This window comes from Scomber japonicus, chromosome 13 (assembly GCF_027409825.1).
Source record: "Scomber japonicus isolate fScoJap1 chromosome 13, fScoJap1.pri, whole genome shotgun sequence".
In the NCBI taxonomy this organism is placed as follows: Eukaryota; Metazoa; Chordata; class Actinopteri; order Scombriformes; family Scombridae; genus Scomber; species Scomber japonicus.
In genome coordinates this window covers 1,667,191-1,684,154 of record NC_070590.1, presented here as the reverse complement: position 1 = coordinate 1,684,154, position 16,964 = coordinate 1,667,191, and the positions used below count along the sequence as shown (strand labels likewise).

Genomic DNA, 16,964 nt, shown 5'->3' with positions numbered 1-16,964 from the left:
TAAGTGGTTGAAAACAATCTCCCCATAGAAGGAACGTCATTAGGCCTGATACGTTTTTTAGAGTTTATCAATGATGGGAGCTTTATCTGGCTTAGTAACAGTCACTAAGGATTCATTCTTAAGACACATATCTGGCAAGCGCAAAGTTACAGTTTTTATATAGTTCAAGATAATACAAGTCAAAGGTGTTTGTTTGTTCTACCCATGTCTGTGTGGGCTCTCAACGGGTACTTCAGCTTCCTCCCATAGACCTAAAACATGCAGGTTAGGCTAATTGGTCACTCTAAATTATGTGTGAATGGGAGTGTGGCTGGTTGTTTCTCTACTACATGTTAACCCTGTGATTGACGGGTGACCTGTACAAGGTGTAACCTGCCTCTTGACCAATGTCAGCTGGGATTGGCTCCCAACAACTCTAGAGAATAAGTGGTATGGAAGCAACATATTGCACATTGCACACAGTGTATTTTATTATGTATGAAAAATATTTTTATCGCCACTGTTTGGTGTTTTTGTTGTAGTATTTTTGTGGTTAGTTTAGATGTGTTATTATCAGTGTCAGATGTCTCCTGTGATTTTTTTTTCTGTGAATGTAGCTGCCATAACTAGTTTCCTGTAAGGATCAATAAGTTATCTATCTATGAGTGAAGAATATAATCACAATGGCCACATTTATGAAACAAATATGCCAGGTTGAAAAATACGAAATACAAGAATATCCCTTTAAGAAGTCAAGTTTAAGAAGTCAAATCTCTAACCATTAGTAATCTGTGAACAGTACTGACGTAATGTTGCATGAACAAGATGGGAGGTCAGAGCTCATAAATAGTATGCGAGGGCAGGTCAATCCTGCAGACCAGCTCTGCTCTCATAGAAACAAGCTGCTTACTGTTTGCACAGAGTAAAATATGTGGATGACTGTGGATTTTAAATGTGAATTTAGGAACCTTCACTGCTCTAAAGATGAGATGTTGTTACCTTTAGAGATACAAACTGGACATTTATACATATCAACAGGTTAAGTAGATGATTATAATGTTTCTTTAATATGTTGGACTCCAATCAGTCTCAGACCAACATCACTGTTGGACTGCAGTATCAGGGGCTACTGGGAATGGTGATGTTTTCCATTCTGACTTCAGTGCCATGCTGTGTGTTTCTCTTCATTAATGGGACCATGTTATTCACCTTGAGGAGTAAACCTGTTTTTCGAGAGACCTCCCGTTACATTCTCCTGTATAACCTCCTTTTTGCAGACACTGTACACTTGGCACAGAGTCAGTTAATGTATATTCTGGCTGTTTGTAGATTAAGGCTGATTTATCCTGTATGTGGTTTTCTCATCATGCTCGCCAATCTCACAAATAATATCTCTCCTCTCACACTGGTGGTGATGTCTCTGGAGAGATATGTAGCTGTGTGCTACCCACTGAGGCACGCTACCATCATCACCATCAGAAACACAGGGGTGGCCATTATGGTGGTTTGGGGGTTCAATTCACTAAATATTATTACTCAAGTTCTTTTACTATCAAATGTTCATTTTGAAAACTCCGAGAGCCTGCAGATGGAAGATTTTTGTGGCAAAGAAAGTATGTTGCTTGATCCAATATCTGATTATTATGACAAAGCTTTCACTTGTTTTCTGTTTGTAGCAGCTGGTGTGACAGTGACTTGTAACTATATTGGTGTGATGATAACAGCCAGGTCGGCCTCCACAGACCAAGACTCAGCCCGTAAGTCTCGTAACACACTGCTGCTGCATCTGGTGCAGCTGGGCCTCAGTCTCTCTTCTACTATACACAACCCATTGCTTGTAGCTGTCTCAAAAGTCCTAGACAGGATAATGACTGTCCGCATCCAGACTGTACTTTATGTGTGTATGATCATCCTCCCCAGATGTCTGAGTTCTCTTATCTATGGAATCAGAGACCAGACCATTAGACCTGTCCTTGTATACCATCTATGCTTTCAGTGGAGACGCTCACCTTTGCTCGAAGTTGTCCCAGCCAAACCTAAAATTATGCTTGTCACTTGACAGTAGTGTCAGACAGTGTCTAACCATTTGCTAAGTCTCTCTTGCTGCCTCCAGACTGAGACTTGGTTTCAGGCTTCCACCTGCCATGTGGAACTAAGTATCATTGCCTCCTGCATTCAACACTTCACACAACATATTCCACTCATCTATACACTGCATACATGACTGACCCTTAACATAACATTTCACACATACTTTTGGTTTATTTTTATTTAAGTTTATCTTATATTTGTTTAGTATGACATAATTCATATTTGACTAATTAAACCATTATTTACGTTCAAGTTAAAATGATTTAATAATAAATTAATTTCGATTTGTTATTTCATGTGTGGACTCCCTTTTTGCCACTGACTGGCCCGGTTTGTGACAAAATGGGGGCTCGTCTGATTGTTCAAATTTATTTGAGTAGACAAGTGGAAGTCTAGTTAGTTTTATAAGGGGTAATTTGTTGAAGTTCAGCTTGATTGGTCTGAATATTGGTTTTGTTGATTGGCTTATTGGTAGCACCTGTTGAAGCCAGTTAGGTAGTTGCCAGTGTTGGGAGTTCCACATGTGATTTTTGTCCTTTGGATTTCAGTTTTGAGGAGGGATTTGGTCGGTGGAGTTTGGAAGTAGTAGAGCAATTTGTCCTTCAGTTTTATTTTGACTTAAAGATTTGTAATGTTTTGGTTGTAATAAATAAAATAAAAGGTTGGAACTTTGAGTTTGGCTTGGTTGGGACAGTCTTTTAACGTGGTATGGAACCATGAATCCCCTGTGAGACTAAGAAGGCTGGTTTCCATTAGGGGGACTGGTCTCAGGGAATTTTAGTGTGGCTGCAAAAGTGGATAGAGCAGTAATGATAGTGGCAATGGTATATTTCACGTTGCTGGGATGCCCACGAAGAAAGTCCAGCTCACAAATAGGTCAGCTCAACTGCCACGTGTTTATATGAATATATTTATTTAATGTCAGGAAACATTTTATTAGAATGCTCAAATTAAATTAACTCCTACTCCAAGACATGTTTGTAACTTCTGCAAACTTGCAATACCATTGCTCAAACATGTATAACATTACATCTGATAAACTTACCACTCACAATTGGCGTATGACATGTGAATATCTTGCACTAGTTTAGATAAACTAATTAAACAAACATGAATGTCTGTAGTTATAAAGAGTTATAATCCATTTTTAGTTCACATGAACATTTCTCTCAATGTACTTTTTAGGTTTGCCTCTTTCGTATTTTATTTTCAAAGTTAAAAAAATGTGATCAAAGTCCTAAAGTATTTGCTGAATAGGACTAAAAATAAAGTACAGATAAGCCTGTTGGGAATGTCATTAGTTGACTGGTATTTGGTTATGAACCTTTTGGACAAATGGACATTTTGAGCTAATGATATAAAATATAAATATAGCCCTAAAGAAAAGATCAGGGGAACAAAAGTTTAAAATTAATCTTCTGAGGACCATTGATGTATCTACCCAGTTTCACAGAAACCCATGAAGTTGTTGAAATGTTTATTTAAGAATCAAAAATGGCAAACCAAAGGCACGAGAGGAAGACTCAGGGGATTGGCAGTCATTAGAATACATTGTCTAGGAACCATGAATATATGTACAAAATTTGGTGCCAATTCACCGGTGACAAGTTGGTGGCACAAGTGGAAAAGTCAGGCGATGAACAAAGTGGTTGGAATATACCTTCTAGAGACCTTGGATATCTGTTGTAAAGCTCATGTCAATCCATCAAATAGTTGTTTCTGGCTAGCTTAAACTACAAAATGGCTAACATACTTTGAGATGAAAATTGGAGAAAACCTGCATCTATTTGGTCTCCAAGAAGGTGCCACAGGTACTCAACCACTGCTGGATTTTGTCAAGGACATGCTGCCAAAGTGGACTGTTGAGGCAGATGGTCACCAACCCGTGTCTGCCTGAGGTTTCTTGCTGTTTAAGGGGAGTTTTTTCATGCTAAGTTGCCAAGTGCTGGTCATGGGAGAATGTTGGGTCTCTTTAAATTAAATGAAAGAGTACAGTATAGACCTGTATAATGCACCATAGAAATCAAAAGTGAGAAAACTTCCAGACTAATTTGCATTTGTGAATTAACAATCAAAAGAATAATGTAGACACCTCACTAATGAAGAATTATTGGTCCATATGAAACCACCTATTTTTAGAAAAAATAATTGGAAAAAGCTTTTTTTTTTAACAGCAACCGTTACATTGACTGATTCATATCCACCTTCAGGAGCGCTGGACAGGGCTTCTGTACTAAAACTTTCAGCAACAGAATATACAATGACTAGAGTATTGAGAGAGAAATGTAAAGGATTACATCACCCATCACTGTTCAACATTACTGTCTAGTTTCTATACTTACATGTCATGGTATCACATGATGTGGGATTGAGATCTTAAAATACTTATAAGGCCAGGCAAACCCTGCAGACCTGTTCCCCCCACATGGAACAAGCACAGCCTCTAACCTGCTAACTGTCGGCACAGGGAACATGTATGTGAATCATTTTCTTTTTTGCATGTGAACTCAATAGACATTTCTGCCTGGTTTTGTGTTTAAGCTGTTCTAAGAGTAAGAATTTGTTGTTGTTGTTTTTATTATCTTAAATGTGCTTTCCATTTAGTTGAATTTACTGTACAACAGGTTGAAACTCTCCAGATGTTTTATCTTTTTCACAGGGGTCCCGTAAATGCCTCTCTAAAATGTCATTTGCAAGTCGATCTCAGAACAACATCACTGTTGGATTCCAATACCGGGGAGTACTGGAACTTGTGTTGTTTTCTGCTCCAATTACAGTGCCATGCTGTGTGTTTCTCTTCATTAATGGGACCATGCTGTTCACTTTGAGGAGTAAATCTGTGTTTAGAGAGACCTCCCGTTACATTCTTCTATATAACTTACTTTTTGCAGACACTGTACAGATGGCACTAGCCCAGTTAATGTATCTATTGTCTGTTAGTAGAATATGGATGACATATCCTGTATGTGGTGTTCTTGCCATGCTTACTGAGCTCACAAATGATATCTCTCCTCTCACACTGGGGTTGATGTCTCTGGAGAGATATGTAGCTGTGTGCTACCCACTGAGGCACGCTACCATCATCACCATCAGAAACACAGGGGTGGCCATCATTGCAGTTTGGGCCTTCAGTTCACTAAATGTTCTCACTCGAGTTATTTTGCTGTCAGAGTTTCCATTTGAAGAACTGGAGAGCCTGCAGATGAAAGACTTTTGCTCTGACATAGCCATGTTTCTTGGCCCGATGTCTGATCATTATGACAAAGCCTATGCTTGCTTTCTGTTTCTATCAGCTGGTGTGACAATAACGTGCTCCTTTATCGGAGTGATGATAGCAGCCAGGTCGGCCTCCACAGACAAAGCTTCAGCCCATAAGACTCGTAACACACTGCTGCTGCATCTGGTGCAGCTGGGCCTCAGTCTCCTGTCAACTATAAATGACCCATTGATTATTGCCATCTCAAAAATCCTAGACAGAGTATCAATTTTGCGTATCCAGAGTATTCTATATGTGTGTATTATCCTTCTCCCAAGATGTCTGAATGCTCTAATCTATGGCATCAGAGACCAGACCATCAGACCCATCCTCATGTACCATCTGTGCTGTCGTTTGAAACTGCCAAGGCTGGGGTCTCAGCCGAGGTGACATGGAATTATTCAAGCATTATTCTTAATTTAATAGATACACATAATGTGAAAGAAAGCTTGTTTTAAAAGAATTGACTGTATATCTGAATGATCTGTATTCTGCACATACTTTATTTGAGTTCATTGTTTTTAAGTTGTTGGTAGTTACAAAATGCAGAAGTAATTTTTATTATTTGTATATATTGCAAAAGCTTAAAGTCCCCCTCCAGTCAAAAATGTGTTGCTCTTCTTGTTTCTTTAGTTGGATATTTGAGCTTTTCTGTGCAGAACGATGTATGTGCAGTTTGTTTTCATGTTCATCTGCTGAAAGTTTCTCTGAGCTCTGAGTATAAATAAATATGAGTTTTTAAAGTGTTGACTTTGACCTAGATTTGTGACATCACAGCTGGTTTAAAGCCAGTTGTGGTCCATTATGCAACTTACACAAGTGTGATGTGGGACCTTGAAGCTTCCAGTGCAACACTGACATTTTGTGTCCAGCAGGAAAAGTTTAGAAAGTATTTGCATATTTATATTCAATAGATAGAACTACATGTTTGTGTGTGTGTGTGTGTGTGTGTTCTTGCTTTTCTATCCTAATGGGGCCCATGACATATCACTCTCACTGTGTGGACCATTGTTCCACAAGCATTTCAATCAACAGAGAATGGCCTGCTGATATACCTTGTGATTCTTTTTGTGACAATACAACATACTAACCTCTTGTACCACAGACAGATATCTGGCCTGTTGTTGACTTGGTGTGGCCTCATTTTTTATCGCCAATTACGTAAATTACCAAAACTTTGAAACATGCAATATGGAAGAAAATGGAACTCATTTCACCCCTGGGTGCACTCCAACCACCAACCTTTTTCTAACAACACAACACACTAACATATTGCACCATAGAGGCATCTCTATGTAGTTGTCAAGGTTGTATGGCCTATATTTTTTATCCTCAATTATGGACATTATGAAAAACTTGTAAAAGGGCTAAATAGGAACCCACTCTGACTCTGGGTGGGTTAGGGTTAGAATCACCAAACTTTTGTTTAACAGCACTCTCTACCATACTGCACCACAGAGACATCTCTGGCATGTATTAAAACCACTCTCTTCACCCACAAAGCCCTTAATAGTCAACCACCATCATATCTTAAAGAGCTCATAATACCCTATTACCCCACTAGAACAGAGTGCTCCCAGAATGCAGGATTGCTTGTTGTTCCTATAGTCTCCATAAGTACAATGGGGGACAGAGCCTTCGGTTATCAGGTTCCTCTCCCATGGAACCAGATTTGTTCTGGGGGACAGACCCCCTTTAAATATTTAAGAGCAGGCTTTCCTTTTGTTATACTTTCCTTTTTGTTAAAGACATGCTGTCATAGGCCTTGACTGTAGTGTACTTAATAATAGAGCAAAAATTCAAAGAAGGAGGGTGCCCCCCTGATAACCTTGGTGGAGCATTTACCCCCTACTTCCACTCAATGAATGATTACAGATTTCAATACAGAATTAAACAAATAAGCCCTATGAGCTAAATTAACTGGTCTCTTATGGATTACTGACCAAAACGAAAGTTGGTTTATTAGTACAATGATTAGTGATCATTCAGCTATATCATTGAATTTGCAGATACATACTTCTTAAGGAGAAAGATGTCTTGGATAAAGGGAGTGGAGAATAGGAAAGGGAACTTGAATACCACTGAAGAAGGAATATACTCAACACTGCATTGCCCCATAATTACTCCATGTTTGATAGATGCTCCTGCCATGACGACATGCGTAAGTGTATTGATGATGGTATTACATCACTCATGAATCATTTGTTAACAATGCTGACATGTGATTGTGTTGTGTGAAGTGGATGTGAAGACAGAGATTATAAACAATATGTGAGGGAAGACAAACCCTGCAGACCAGCTCTGCTCATGGGGAAATCAGCATTTTCTCTAATCTAACAAGTATGTGGATGAATTTGGATTTTGCATGTGAACTCAGTGGCATTCTCTTCTCTAAAGATGATATATCTTCACTGTGCTAGGAATGGAAAAAGGAATACTTGTTTTTGCAGTCCTCATCAACAGATTAATATTTTGTATGTATGTTAGATGCTCTTCTAAAATGTCAAATACTTCTCAGACCACCACCACTATTGGACGGGGGTTACTAGAGAGAGCAATATTTTCCACTCTGACTACCGTACCATGCTGTGTGTTCCTCTTCATTAATGTAATCATGCTGTTCACCTTGAGGAGTAAACCTGTGTTTCGTGAAACTTCACGTTACATTCTTCTGTATAACTTGCTATTTGCAGACACTGTACAGATGGCACAGAGTCAGATAATGTACATTCTGGCTTTTTGTAGATTAAGACTGACTTATCCTGTATGTGGTTTTCTTGTCATGCTCACTAATGTTATAACTGACATCTCTCCTCTCACACTGGTGGTGATGTCTCTGGAGAGATATGTAGCTGTGTGCTACCCACTGAGGCACGCTACCATCATCACCACCAGAAACACAGGGGTGGCCATCGGTGTAGTTTGGACATTCAGTTCTCTAAATGTTTTCATCCAAGTTATTTTGCTGTTAGAGTTTCCATTTGAAGAATTGGAGAGCCTGCAGATTAAAGGCCTTTGCTCTGACATAGCCATGTTTCTTGGCCCAATGTCTGATCATTATGACAAAGCCTATGCTTGCTTTCTGTTTCTATCAGCTGGTGTGACAATAACTTGCTCCTATATTGGTGTGATGATAGCAGCCAGGTCGGCCTCCACAGACAAAGCTTCTGCCGATAAAGCTCGTAACACATTGCTGCTGCATCTGGTGCAGCTGGGTCTCAGTCTCTCATCAGCTATACACAACCCATTGCTAGTAGCTGTCTCTAAAGTCCTTGACAGTATAATGAGTGTCCGCATCCAAATTGCCCTCTATGTGTTTATTATCCTTCTACCCAGATGTCTGAGTTCTCTCATCTATGGTATCAGAGACCAGACCATCAGACCCATCCTTGTATACCATCTATGCTGTCGACTGAAACTGAGAGCCAAGGCTGAGGTCTCACCTTAAGACGCATGCAATGTATCTTAATTCTGTTTTAAAACAATACTCACATCCCCATTTTTACAGTTGTTGGTCACTGTAATACCTTGTGATCCCTTCCTAATGCAATTAAATCTTAAAGGTGGACCTAGATGACAAAATATACAGTCTTCATTCTGTAGAATAATGCATTCTTTATTTTAGCTGAAGCTGTTATGAGATCTGATTTAAAATCAAGTGGCTATCTTCTAAGTTAGTCTTTTCAGTACAAGATAAACAGGACAGCGGGGTGATGTAAAATTATTTTTAAACATCTAAGTTTTTTTTGGTCATCTGCTGTGATTGTCTGGTTAGCTATATTTCTGCATTTACAAATTCAAAATGTACAGTAAAATTTTAAGATAACTAAGATCTATCTATCCATCTACAAGAAAGGATGAGCAGAGCCTATTTTCTGATCTTTCAATTTATGCAACAAGATGCTGGAGATCTTCTACCAGTCCTCGGTTGTGACCCTAACCCATCTACTGTGCAACAAACTAACTCACAAGGCTGGAATTATCACTGGTCTAAACCTTGGGATATTTTAATCAGACTTACATTGTACACGGTATATTTATTATTCACTGCCATCTTGTCTTGTTCACCTTATTGTTACTCTTTTTCTCTACTATTACTATTACTGTTCTTTGGGAAAATATTGCTCATACTGTAACTATTCAATACTTAGTGTTTGCTATGCAGACCTGAAATTCTGCCTATTAATTTATTGTCATTTGTGTGTTTTTGTCTTTTTTTGTAATGAGCTTCTTTTTTTTCTTGATTGTAGTTGACTAAGCTGCTGTGATGCAATAATTTCACTTGTGGGATCAATAAAGTATATCCATGTCTGTCTGCCTGTCTGTCTGTCTGTGGAGGAGGAATGGACCAGGTCTAGTATATGGTTCCACTGTTCATTAGATAATTCTGTTCCCAGATCTGCTTCCCAGGCGTTTTTGATTTAGGTGGGGAGACTTGGACTGACTGACCACATGAATCCTTGTCGACCCACAAATAACTGTCCTTCCTTTGGTTATGAGCTACCATACTGCCTTCACTACATTATCATAACTGGAACGGTATCTCTTTCTTTTATGTTTATGTGTTCTTGTTTTTCTATCCTGATGGGGCCCATAACCTGACATATCACTCTCACTGCGTGGACCAATTCTTCCACAAGCATTTCAATCAACAGAAAACAGTCTGCTGATATGCCTGGTGATTCTTTTTTGAGAAAAAGTGGTCCCCATGAAGCTGATTTTCACGACTCTGTCTGTGCTCCAGGAGTCATAGATGATATTGCAGTATGAGTGAATTTGCACCCGTGGAGACATTTTCCTGACAAAGTGTGTAACTGTGTATATCATATAAGGCTCATATTTTATTAATAGTATTACATTCTGCAATCAGACTTTTATTTCATCAAATTAGTTTTCCTAAAACAAATGAGGGAACTCATTTAATTATGAAACTTCTTTTTAAAGTGGTTCTCTGGCCTGTTGTTGACTTATTATGGTCTAATTTTCAATCACCAATTATGTGCATTACGGTACATTTCAAAAAGAAAAATATGTCAGATATTGGAACTCACTGTACCCTGGGTACACTCGAACCACCAAACTTTAGTTTAAAAGCATCTGTGGCCTTTAGTTAAGTTGGTGTAGTCTTTATTTTCAATCTCCGATTACCTGCATTACCAAAAACTTTGAAATGTGCAGTATGACAGAAATTGGACCTCATTACAACCCTGGATGGGGTTGAACCACCAGCTTTTGATTTAACAATACAACATACTAACCTCTTGTACCACAGAGAGATATCTGGCCTGTTGTTGACTTGGTGTGGCCTAATTTTCTATCGCCAATTATGTAAATTACCAAAAACTTTGAAACATGCAATATGGAAGAAAATGGAACTCATTTCACCCCTGGGTGCACTCCAACCACCAACCTTTTTTTAAACAACACAACACACTAACATATTGCACCATAGAGGCATCTCTATGTAGTTGTCAAGGTTGTGTGGCCTATAGTTTTAATCCTCGATTATGGACATTATGAAAAACTTGTAAAAGGGCTAAATAGGAACCCACTCTGACTCTGGGTGGGTTAGGGTTAGAATCACCAAACTTTTGTTTAACAGCCCTCTCTACCATACTGCACCACAGAGACATCTCTGGCATGTATTAAAACCACTCTCTTCACCGGCAAAGCCCTTAATAGTCAACCACCATCATATCTTAAAGAGCTCATAATACCCTATTACCCCACTAGAACAGAGTGCTCCCAGAATGCAGGATTTCTTGTTGTTCCTATAGTCTCCATAAGTACAATGTGGGACAGAGCCTTCAGTTATCAGGTTCCTCTCCCATGGAACCAGATTTGTTCTGGGGGACAGACCCCCTTTAAATATTTAAGAGCAGGCTTTCCTTTTATTATACTTTCCTTTTTGATAAAGACATGCTGTTACAGGCCTGACATGACGACATGCATAAGTGTATTGATGATGGTATTACATCACTCATGAATCATTTGTTAACAATGCTGACATGTGATTGTGTTGTGTGAAGTGGATGTGAAGACAGAGATTATAAACAATATGTGAGGGAAGACAAACCCTGCAGACCAGCTCTGCTCATGGGGAAATCAGCATTTTCTCTAATCTAACAAGTATGTGGATGAATTTGGATTTTGCATGTGAACTCAGTGGCATTCTCTTCTCTAAAGATGATATATCTTCACTGTGCTAGAAATGGAAAAAGGAATACTTGTTTTTGCAGTCCTCATCAACAGATTAATATTTTGTATGTATGTTAAATTCTCTTCTAAAATGTCAAATGTTTCTCAGACTCAGACCACCACCACTATTGGACGGGGGTTACTAGAAAGAGCAATACTTTCCACTCTGACTACCATACCATGCTGTGTGTTCCTCTTCATTAATGTAATCATGCTGTTCACTTTGAGAAGTAAACCTGTGTTTCGTGAAACTTCACGTTACATTCTTCTGTATAACTTGCTATTTGCAGACACTGTACAGATGGCACAGAGTCAGATAATGTACATTCTGGCTTTTTGCAGATTAAGACTGACTTATCCTGTGTGCGGTTTTCTTGTCATGCTTGCCCATGTTATAATGGACATCTCTCCTCTCACAGTGGGCTTGATGTCTTTGGAGAGATATGTAGCTGTGTGCTACCCACTGAGGCACGCTACCATCATCAACACCAGAAACACAGGGGTGGCGATCGGTGTAGTTTGGACATTCAGTTCTCTAAATGTTGTCATCCAAGTTATTTTGCTGTTAGAGTTTCCATTTGAAGAATTGGAGAGCCTGCAGATGAAAGACTTTTGCTCTGACATAGCCATGTTTCTTGGCCCAATGTCTGATCATTATCGCAAAGCCTATGCTTGCTTTCTGTTTCTATCAGCTGGTGTGACAATAACGTGCTCCTATATTGGTGTGATGATAGCAGCCAGGTCGGCCTCCACAGACAAAGCTTCTGCCGATAAAGCTCGTAACACATTGCTGCTGCATCTGGTGCAGCTGGGTCTCAGTCTCTCATCAACTATACACAACCCATTGCTGGTAGCTGTCTCTAAAGTCCTTGACAGTATAATGAGTGTCCGCATCCAAATTGCTCTTTATGTGTTTATTATCCTTCTCCCCAGATGTATGAGTTCTCTCATCTATGGTATCAGAGACCAGACCATCAGACCCATCCTTGTATACCATCTATGCTGTCGACTGAAACTGAGAGCCAAGGCTGAGGTCTCACCTTAAGACACACGCAATGTATCTTAATTCTGTTTTAAAACAATACTCACATGCCCATTTTTACAGTTGTTGGTCACTTTAATCCTTTGTGATCCTTTCCTAATACAATTAAATCTTAAAGGTGGACCTAGATGACAAAATCTACAGTCTTCATTCTGTAGAATAATGCATTCTTTATTTTAGCTGAAGTTGTTATGAGATCTGATTTAAAATCAAGTGGCTATCTTCTAAGTTATTCTTTTCAGTAAGATAAACAGGACAGTGGGGTGATTTTTTGTAGTACTGTTGGTTTTATCTTTCCCATTTCTTCCTGTGGAAACATGTTAGTTCAGGATCTCTTTGAGGCCACAATAAAGAGTAGAAAAGTGGCAACAAACAACATTGTTTTAATGTATATTTTGGCATATGAGAATTGTTTTCAGACCATTGTTTTATTTGAATATGAAATATGGAGTTAGAAGAATTTCAAGTGGAATTTGCTGCACTTGTTCGATGGAATATAAATAATTCTAAATAAATTAATCCAGTTTGCTGTTTAATCTGTAATAGATTTAAAAATGACAATTAGGACAATGAACACAAGAGGAAGAACTGAGATCATGCTGCCATTAAACAGTGAACGAAGACATCTTCATCTCAATGTTAATTTCTGGAAAAACAGTGCCTCTTATTATTTCAAGATTGACAGAATTTCATTAATCTTACTTATAATATTTAGGTTTTTTAAATAATTTGCTGTGATTGTCTGGTTAGCTATATTTCTGCATTTATAAATTCAAAATATGAATTAAAATACAGAAAATATTAAGATAACTAATATCCAACACAGACACTGTGTACAAGAAAGGGGTGAGCAGAGTCTATTTTCTGATCTTTCAATGTATGCAACAAGATGCTGGAGATCTTCTACCAGTCCTCTGTTGTGACCCTAACCCATCTACTGTGCAACAAACGGAATTATCACTGGTGTAAACCTTGGGATATTTTAATCAGACTTACATTGTACACGGTATATTTATTATTCACTGCCATCTTGTCTTGTTCACCTTATTATTACTCTTTTTCTCTACTATTACTATTACTGTTCTTTGGGAAAATATTGCTCATACTGTAACTATTCAATACTTAGTGTTTGCTATGCAGACCTGAAATTCTGCCTATTAATTTATTGTCATGTATTTGCTGTTGTCATTTGTTGTAATAAGCTATTGTTATTTGTACTACACTATAATTGCCCTTTAGGGTCCTTTTATTTAGTTTTAAATTTTATTGTTGTATAGATTTGTTTTCTGGGTTTTTTTATATCACTATTTTTTGAGCTGTTGTAGCAATGAATTTTCCCCACTGTAGGATCAATACATCTATATATCTCCATATATTATCTTATCGTACCTTATCTTATTATATTTGACTAAGCTGCTGTGATGCAATAATTTCACTTGTGGGATCAATAAAGTATATCCATATCTGTCTGCCTGTCTGTCTGTCTGTCTGTGGAGGAGGAATGGACCAGGTCTGGTATACGGTTCCACTGTTCATTAGATAAGTCTGCTCCCAGATCTGCTTCCCAACAGTTTTTGATTTAGGTGGGGGGACTTGGACTGACTGACAACATGAATCCTTTTGGACCCACAAATAACTGTCCTTCCTTTGGTTATGATCCATTGTCACAAGGATGTCAAGCAAGGTTTCAGGGGGTCGTTGAAGAAATTAGAAAACTATTTTAGAGAGGAGTTAGGTAGGTGATATATTGATGGAAGTTCAATGAAAGATGGAATATCCTATGTTCATGCAAGTCCTTAATATTATTAACATTATTATTAATGTTATTTTACCATTACTGAATCAAATTCAGAATTCTAAGTCTGTACTTGAACATTTGAAAAGGTGATTGTTGATTACTGAAGCCAGAACCATGTGTGTGGGGCAGAGACAGAGAGAGAGCCTGAACAATGCTGGGAGTTGGCCTTTTATCCTACAGGAGCAGTTGCTCCAAATCTGGTTGGCGGCCACACCCACATTTTCCTGTACACCTTAATTAACTCAAAAGAATGTGTTATTAACCCTTAAACACATCAACATTAATATATTTAAGATTGGCCAGGCAGGGGAAGTCAGACTATACATGGTCCCAATAAACAAATTACCACTACTAAACATACACAGTAAACATACTTTATCAATTAAGCTGATGGTGACTACCGGGTCTCCTGTCAGCTGGAACGTCAACAATACGATGGCATGGTTCAATCAAATTGATAACACTGTGTGTAAAATGAGAAGCAGTGTGCTAGTTGTGAGAGGGGTTTTAAAAGGTAATCAGTCAAATAAGGTGTCCATGTCCCAAAGTAATCCACCAGGAACGACACTACTGTCACTCAGCACTAATTCACACGGTCATTGCTGTGATTAGTTGTAGATCTGGTCCAGCTGTGAAAAGTCACATGTCACACGTTTCGTTGCTCTGATTAGTTGTATTGTATGTCTATGAAATTGCATCCAGAGGTATTTTGGTCTGTCCATGTTGATAACGCACAATAAATCAAAAGAGTGAAAAGTCAAAGAATAATGTTGACACCTCACTAATGAATAATTATTGGCCCATATGAAACCTCCCATTTTAAATAAAATAATTGATAAGGCTTTTTTTTCAACAGCTGAACAAATTCTTGGCACCAAACAGCTGATTTGGTGTCTTCCATTCAGGATTTTGACCACACTGAAGCAGTGAGACACCTCTTGTTAAGGTCTTCAATGAGATACACTTAAACACAGACAGTGGCAGACTGATTTATATCCACCTTAGTGAGTGCTGGACAGGGCTTCTGTACTAAAACTTTCATCAACAGAATATACAATGACTAGAGTATTGAGAGAGAAATGTTAAGGATTACATCACCCATCACTGTTCAACATTACTGTCTAGTTTCTAGACTTACATGTCATGGTATCACATGATGTGGGATTGAGATCTTAAAATACTTATAAGGCCAGGCAAACCTTGCAGACCTGTTCCCCCCACATGGACCAAGCACAGCCTCTAACCTGCTAACTGTCGGCACAGGGAACATGTATGTGAATCATTTTCTTTTTTGCATGTGAACTCAATAGACATTTCTGCCTGGTTTTGTTTTTCAAACTGTTCTAAAGGTAAAAACTGTTTAAATGTGTTTCTGTGTAATTGTTTTTGGGTTTTTTTGCTTTTTTTTTTTAGATCTTAAACTTGCTTTCCAGTTAGTCAAATTGACTGTATAGCAGGTTGAAACTCTCATTTTCACAGGGGTCCCGTAAATGCCTCTCTAAAATGTCATTTACAAGTCGATCTCAGAACAATATCACTGTTGGATTGCAATACTTGGGAGTACTGGAAATTGTGTTGTTTTCCATTCCAATTACAGTGCCATGCTGTGTGTTTCTCTTCATTAATGGGACCATGCTGTTCACTTTGAGGAGTAAATCTGTGTTTAGAGAGACCTCTCGTTACATTCTTCTATATAACTTGCTTTTTGCAGACACTGTACAGATGGCACTAACCCAGTTAATGTATCTATTGTCTGTTAGTAGAATATGGATGACATATCCTGTATGTGGTGTTCTTGCCATGCTTACTGAGCTCACAAATGAAATCTCTCCTTTCACACTAGTGTTGATGTCTCTGGAGAGATATGTAGCTGTGTGCTACCCACTGAGGCATGCTACCATCATCACCATCAGAAACACAGGGGTGGCCATCATTGCAGTTTGGGCTTTTAGTTCACTAAATGTTCTCACCCGAGTTCTTTTGCTTTTAGAGTTTCCATTTGAAGACCTGGAGAGCCTGCAGATGAAAGACTTTTGCTCTGACATAGCCATGTATCTTGGCCCGATGTCTGATCATTATGACAAAGCCTATGCTTGCTTTCTGTTTCTATCAGCTGGTGTGACAATAACTTGCTCCTTTATCGGAGTGATGATAGCAGCCAGGTCGGCCTCCACAGACAAAGCTTCAGCCCATAAGACTCGTAACACACTGCTGCTGCATCTGGTGCAGCTGGGCCTCAGTCTCCTGTCAACAATAAATGACCCATTGATTACTGCCATCTCAAAAGTCCTAGACAGAGTATCAACTTTGCGTATCCAGACTATGCTTTATGTGTGTATTATCCTTCTCCCAAGATGTCTGAGTGCTCTAATCTATGGCATCAGAGACCAGACCATCAGACCCATCCTTATGTACCATCTGTGCTGTCAATTGAAACTGCCAAGGCTGGGGTCTCAGCCGAGGTGACATGGAATTATTCAAGCATTATTCTTATTTTAATAGATACACATAATGTGAAAGAATCTGAATGATCTGTATTCTGCACATACTTTATTTGAGTTCATTGTTTTTAAGTTGTTGGTAGTTACAAAATGCAGAAG

At 38.6% G+C, this 16,964-nt stretch overlaps 5 protein-coding genes across 5 annotated transcripts; all 5 read left to right on the top strand.

Annotated features, from left to right (window-relative positions):
* The first annotated feature begins 1,048 nt into the window (after positions 1–1,048).
* Positions 1,049–2,038, top strand: LOC128371730 (odorant receptor 131-2-like). The gene has a single exon (XM_053332110.1). The coding sequence runs from the start codon at positions 1,049–1,051 to the stop codon at positions 2,036–2,038; it is 990 nt and encodes a 329-aa protein (XP_053188085.1).
* A 2,715-nt stretch (positions 2,039–4,753) lies between these two features.
* On the top strand, positions 4,754–5,716 carry LOC128371729 (odorant receptor 131-2-like). The gene has a single exon (XM_053332108.1). It carries the CDS (start codon positions 4,754–4,756, stop codon positions 5,714–5,716), a length of 963 nt encoding a protein of 320 aa, XP_053188083.1.
* Positions 5,717–7,787: 2,071 nt separating this feature from the next.
* LOC128371728 (odorant receptor 131-2-like) lies at positions 7,788–8,774 on the top strand. Its single transcript, XM_053332107.1, has one exon. The coding sequence runs from the start codon at positions 7,803–7,805 to the stop codon at positions 8,772–8,774; it is 972 nt and encodes a 323-aa protein (XP_053188082.1). The 5' UTR covers positions 7,788–7,802.
* Positions 8,775–11,603: 2,829 nt separating this feature from the next.
* LOC128371727 (odorant receptor 131-2-like) lies at positions 11,604–12,569 on the top strand. The gene has a single exon (XM_053332106.1). The coding sequence runs from the start codon at positions 11,616–11,618 to the stop codon at positions 12,567–12,569; it is 954 nt and encodes a 317-aa protein (XP_053188081.1). The 5' UTR covers positions 11,604–11,615.
* A 3,298-nt stretch (positions 12,570–15,867) lies between these two features.
* LOC128371725 (odorant receptor 131-2-like) lies at positions 15,868–16,830 on the top strand. Its single transcript, XM_053332105.1, has one exon. The coding sequence runs from the start codon at positions 15,868–15,870 to the stop codon at positions 16,828–16,830; it is 963 nt and encodes a 320-aa protein (XP_053188080.1).
* Positions 16,831–16,964: the final 134 nt, after the last annotated feature.

What these genes read in the sequence shown, in the direction of transcription:
- LOC128371725 (XM_053332105.1), top strand. Translation starts at nt 15,868, where the DNA reads ATGTCATTTACAAGTCGATCTCAGAACAATATCACTGTTGGATTGCAA.
- LOC128371727 (XM_053332106.1), top strand. Translation starts at nt 11,616, where the DNA reads ATGTCAAATGTTTCTCAGACTCAGACCACCACCACTATTGGACGGGGG.
- LOC128371730 (XM_053332110.1), top strand. Translation starts at nt 1,049, where the DNA reads ATGTTGGACTCCAATCAGTCTCAGACCAACATCACTGTTGGACTGCAG.
- LOC128371729 (XM_053332108.1), top strand. Translation starts at nt 4,754, where the DNA reads ATGTCATTTGCAAGTCGATCTCAGAACAACATCACTGTTGGATTCCAA.
- LOC128371728 (XM_053332107.1), top strand. Translation starts at nt 7,803, where the DNA reads ATGTATGTTAGATGCTCTTCTAAAATGTCAAATACTTCTCAGACCACC.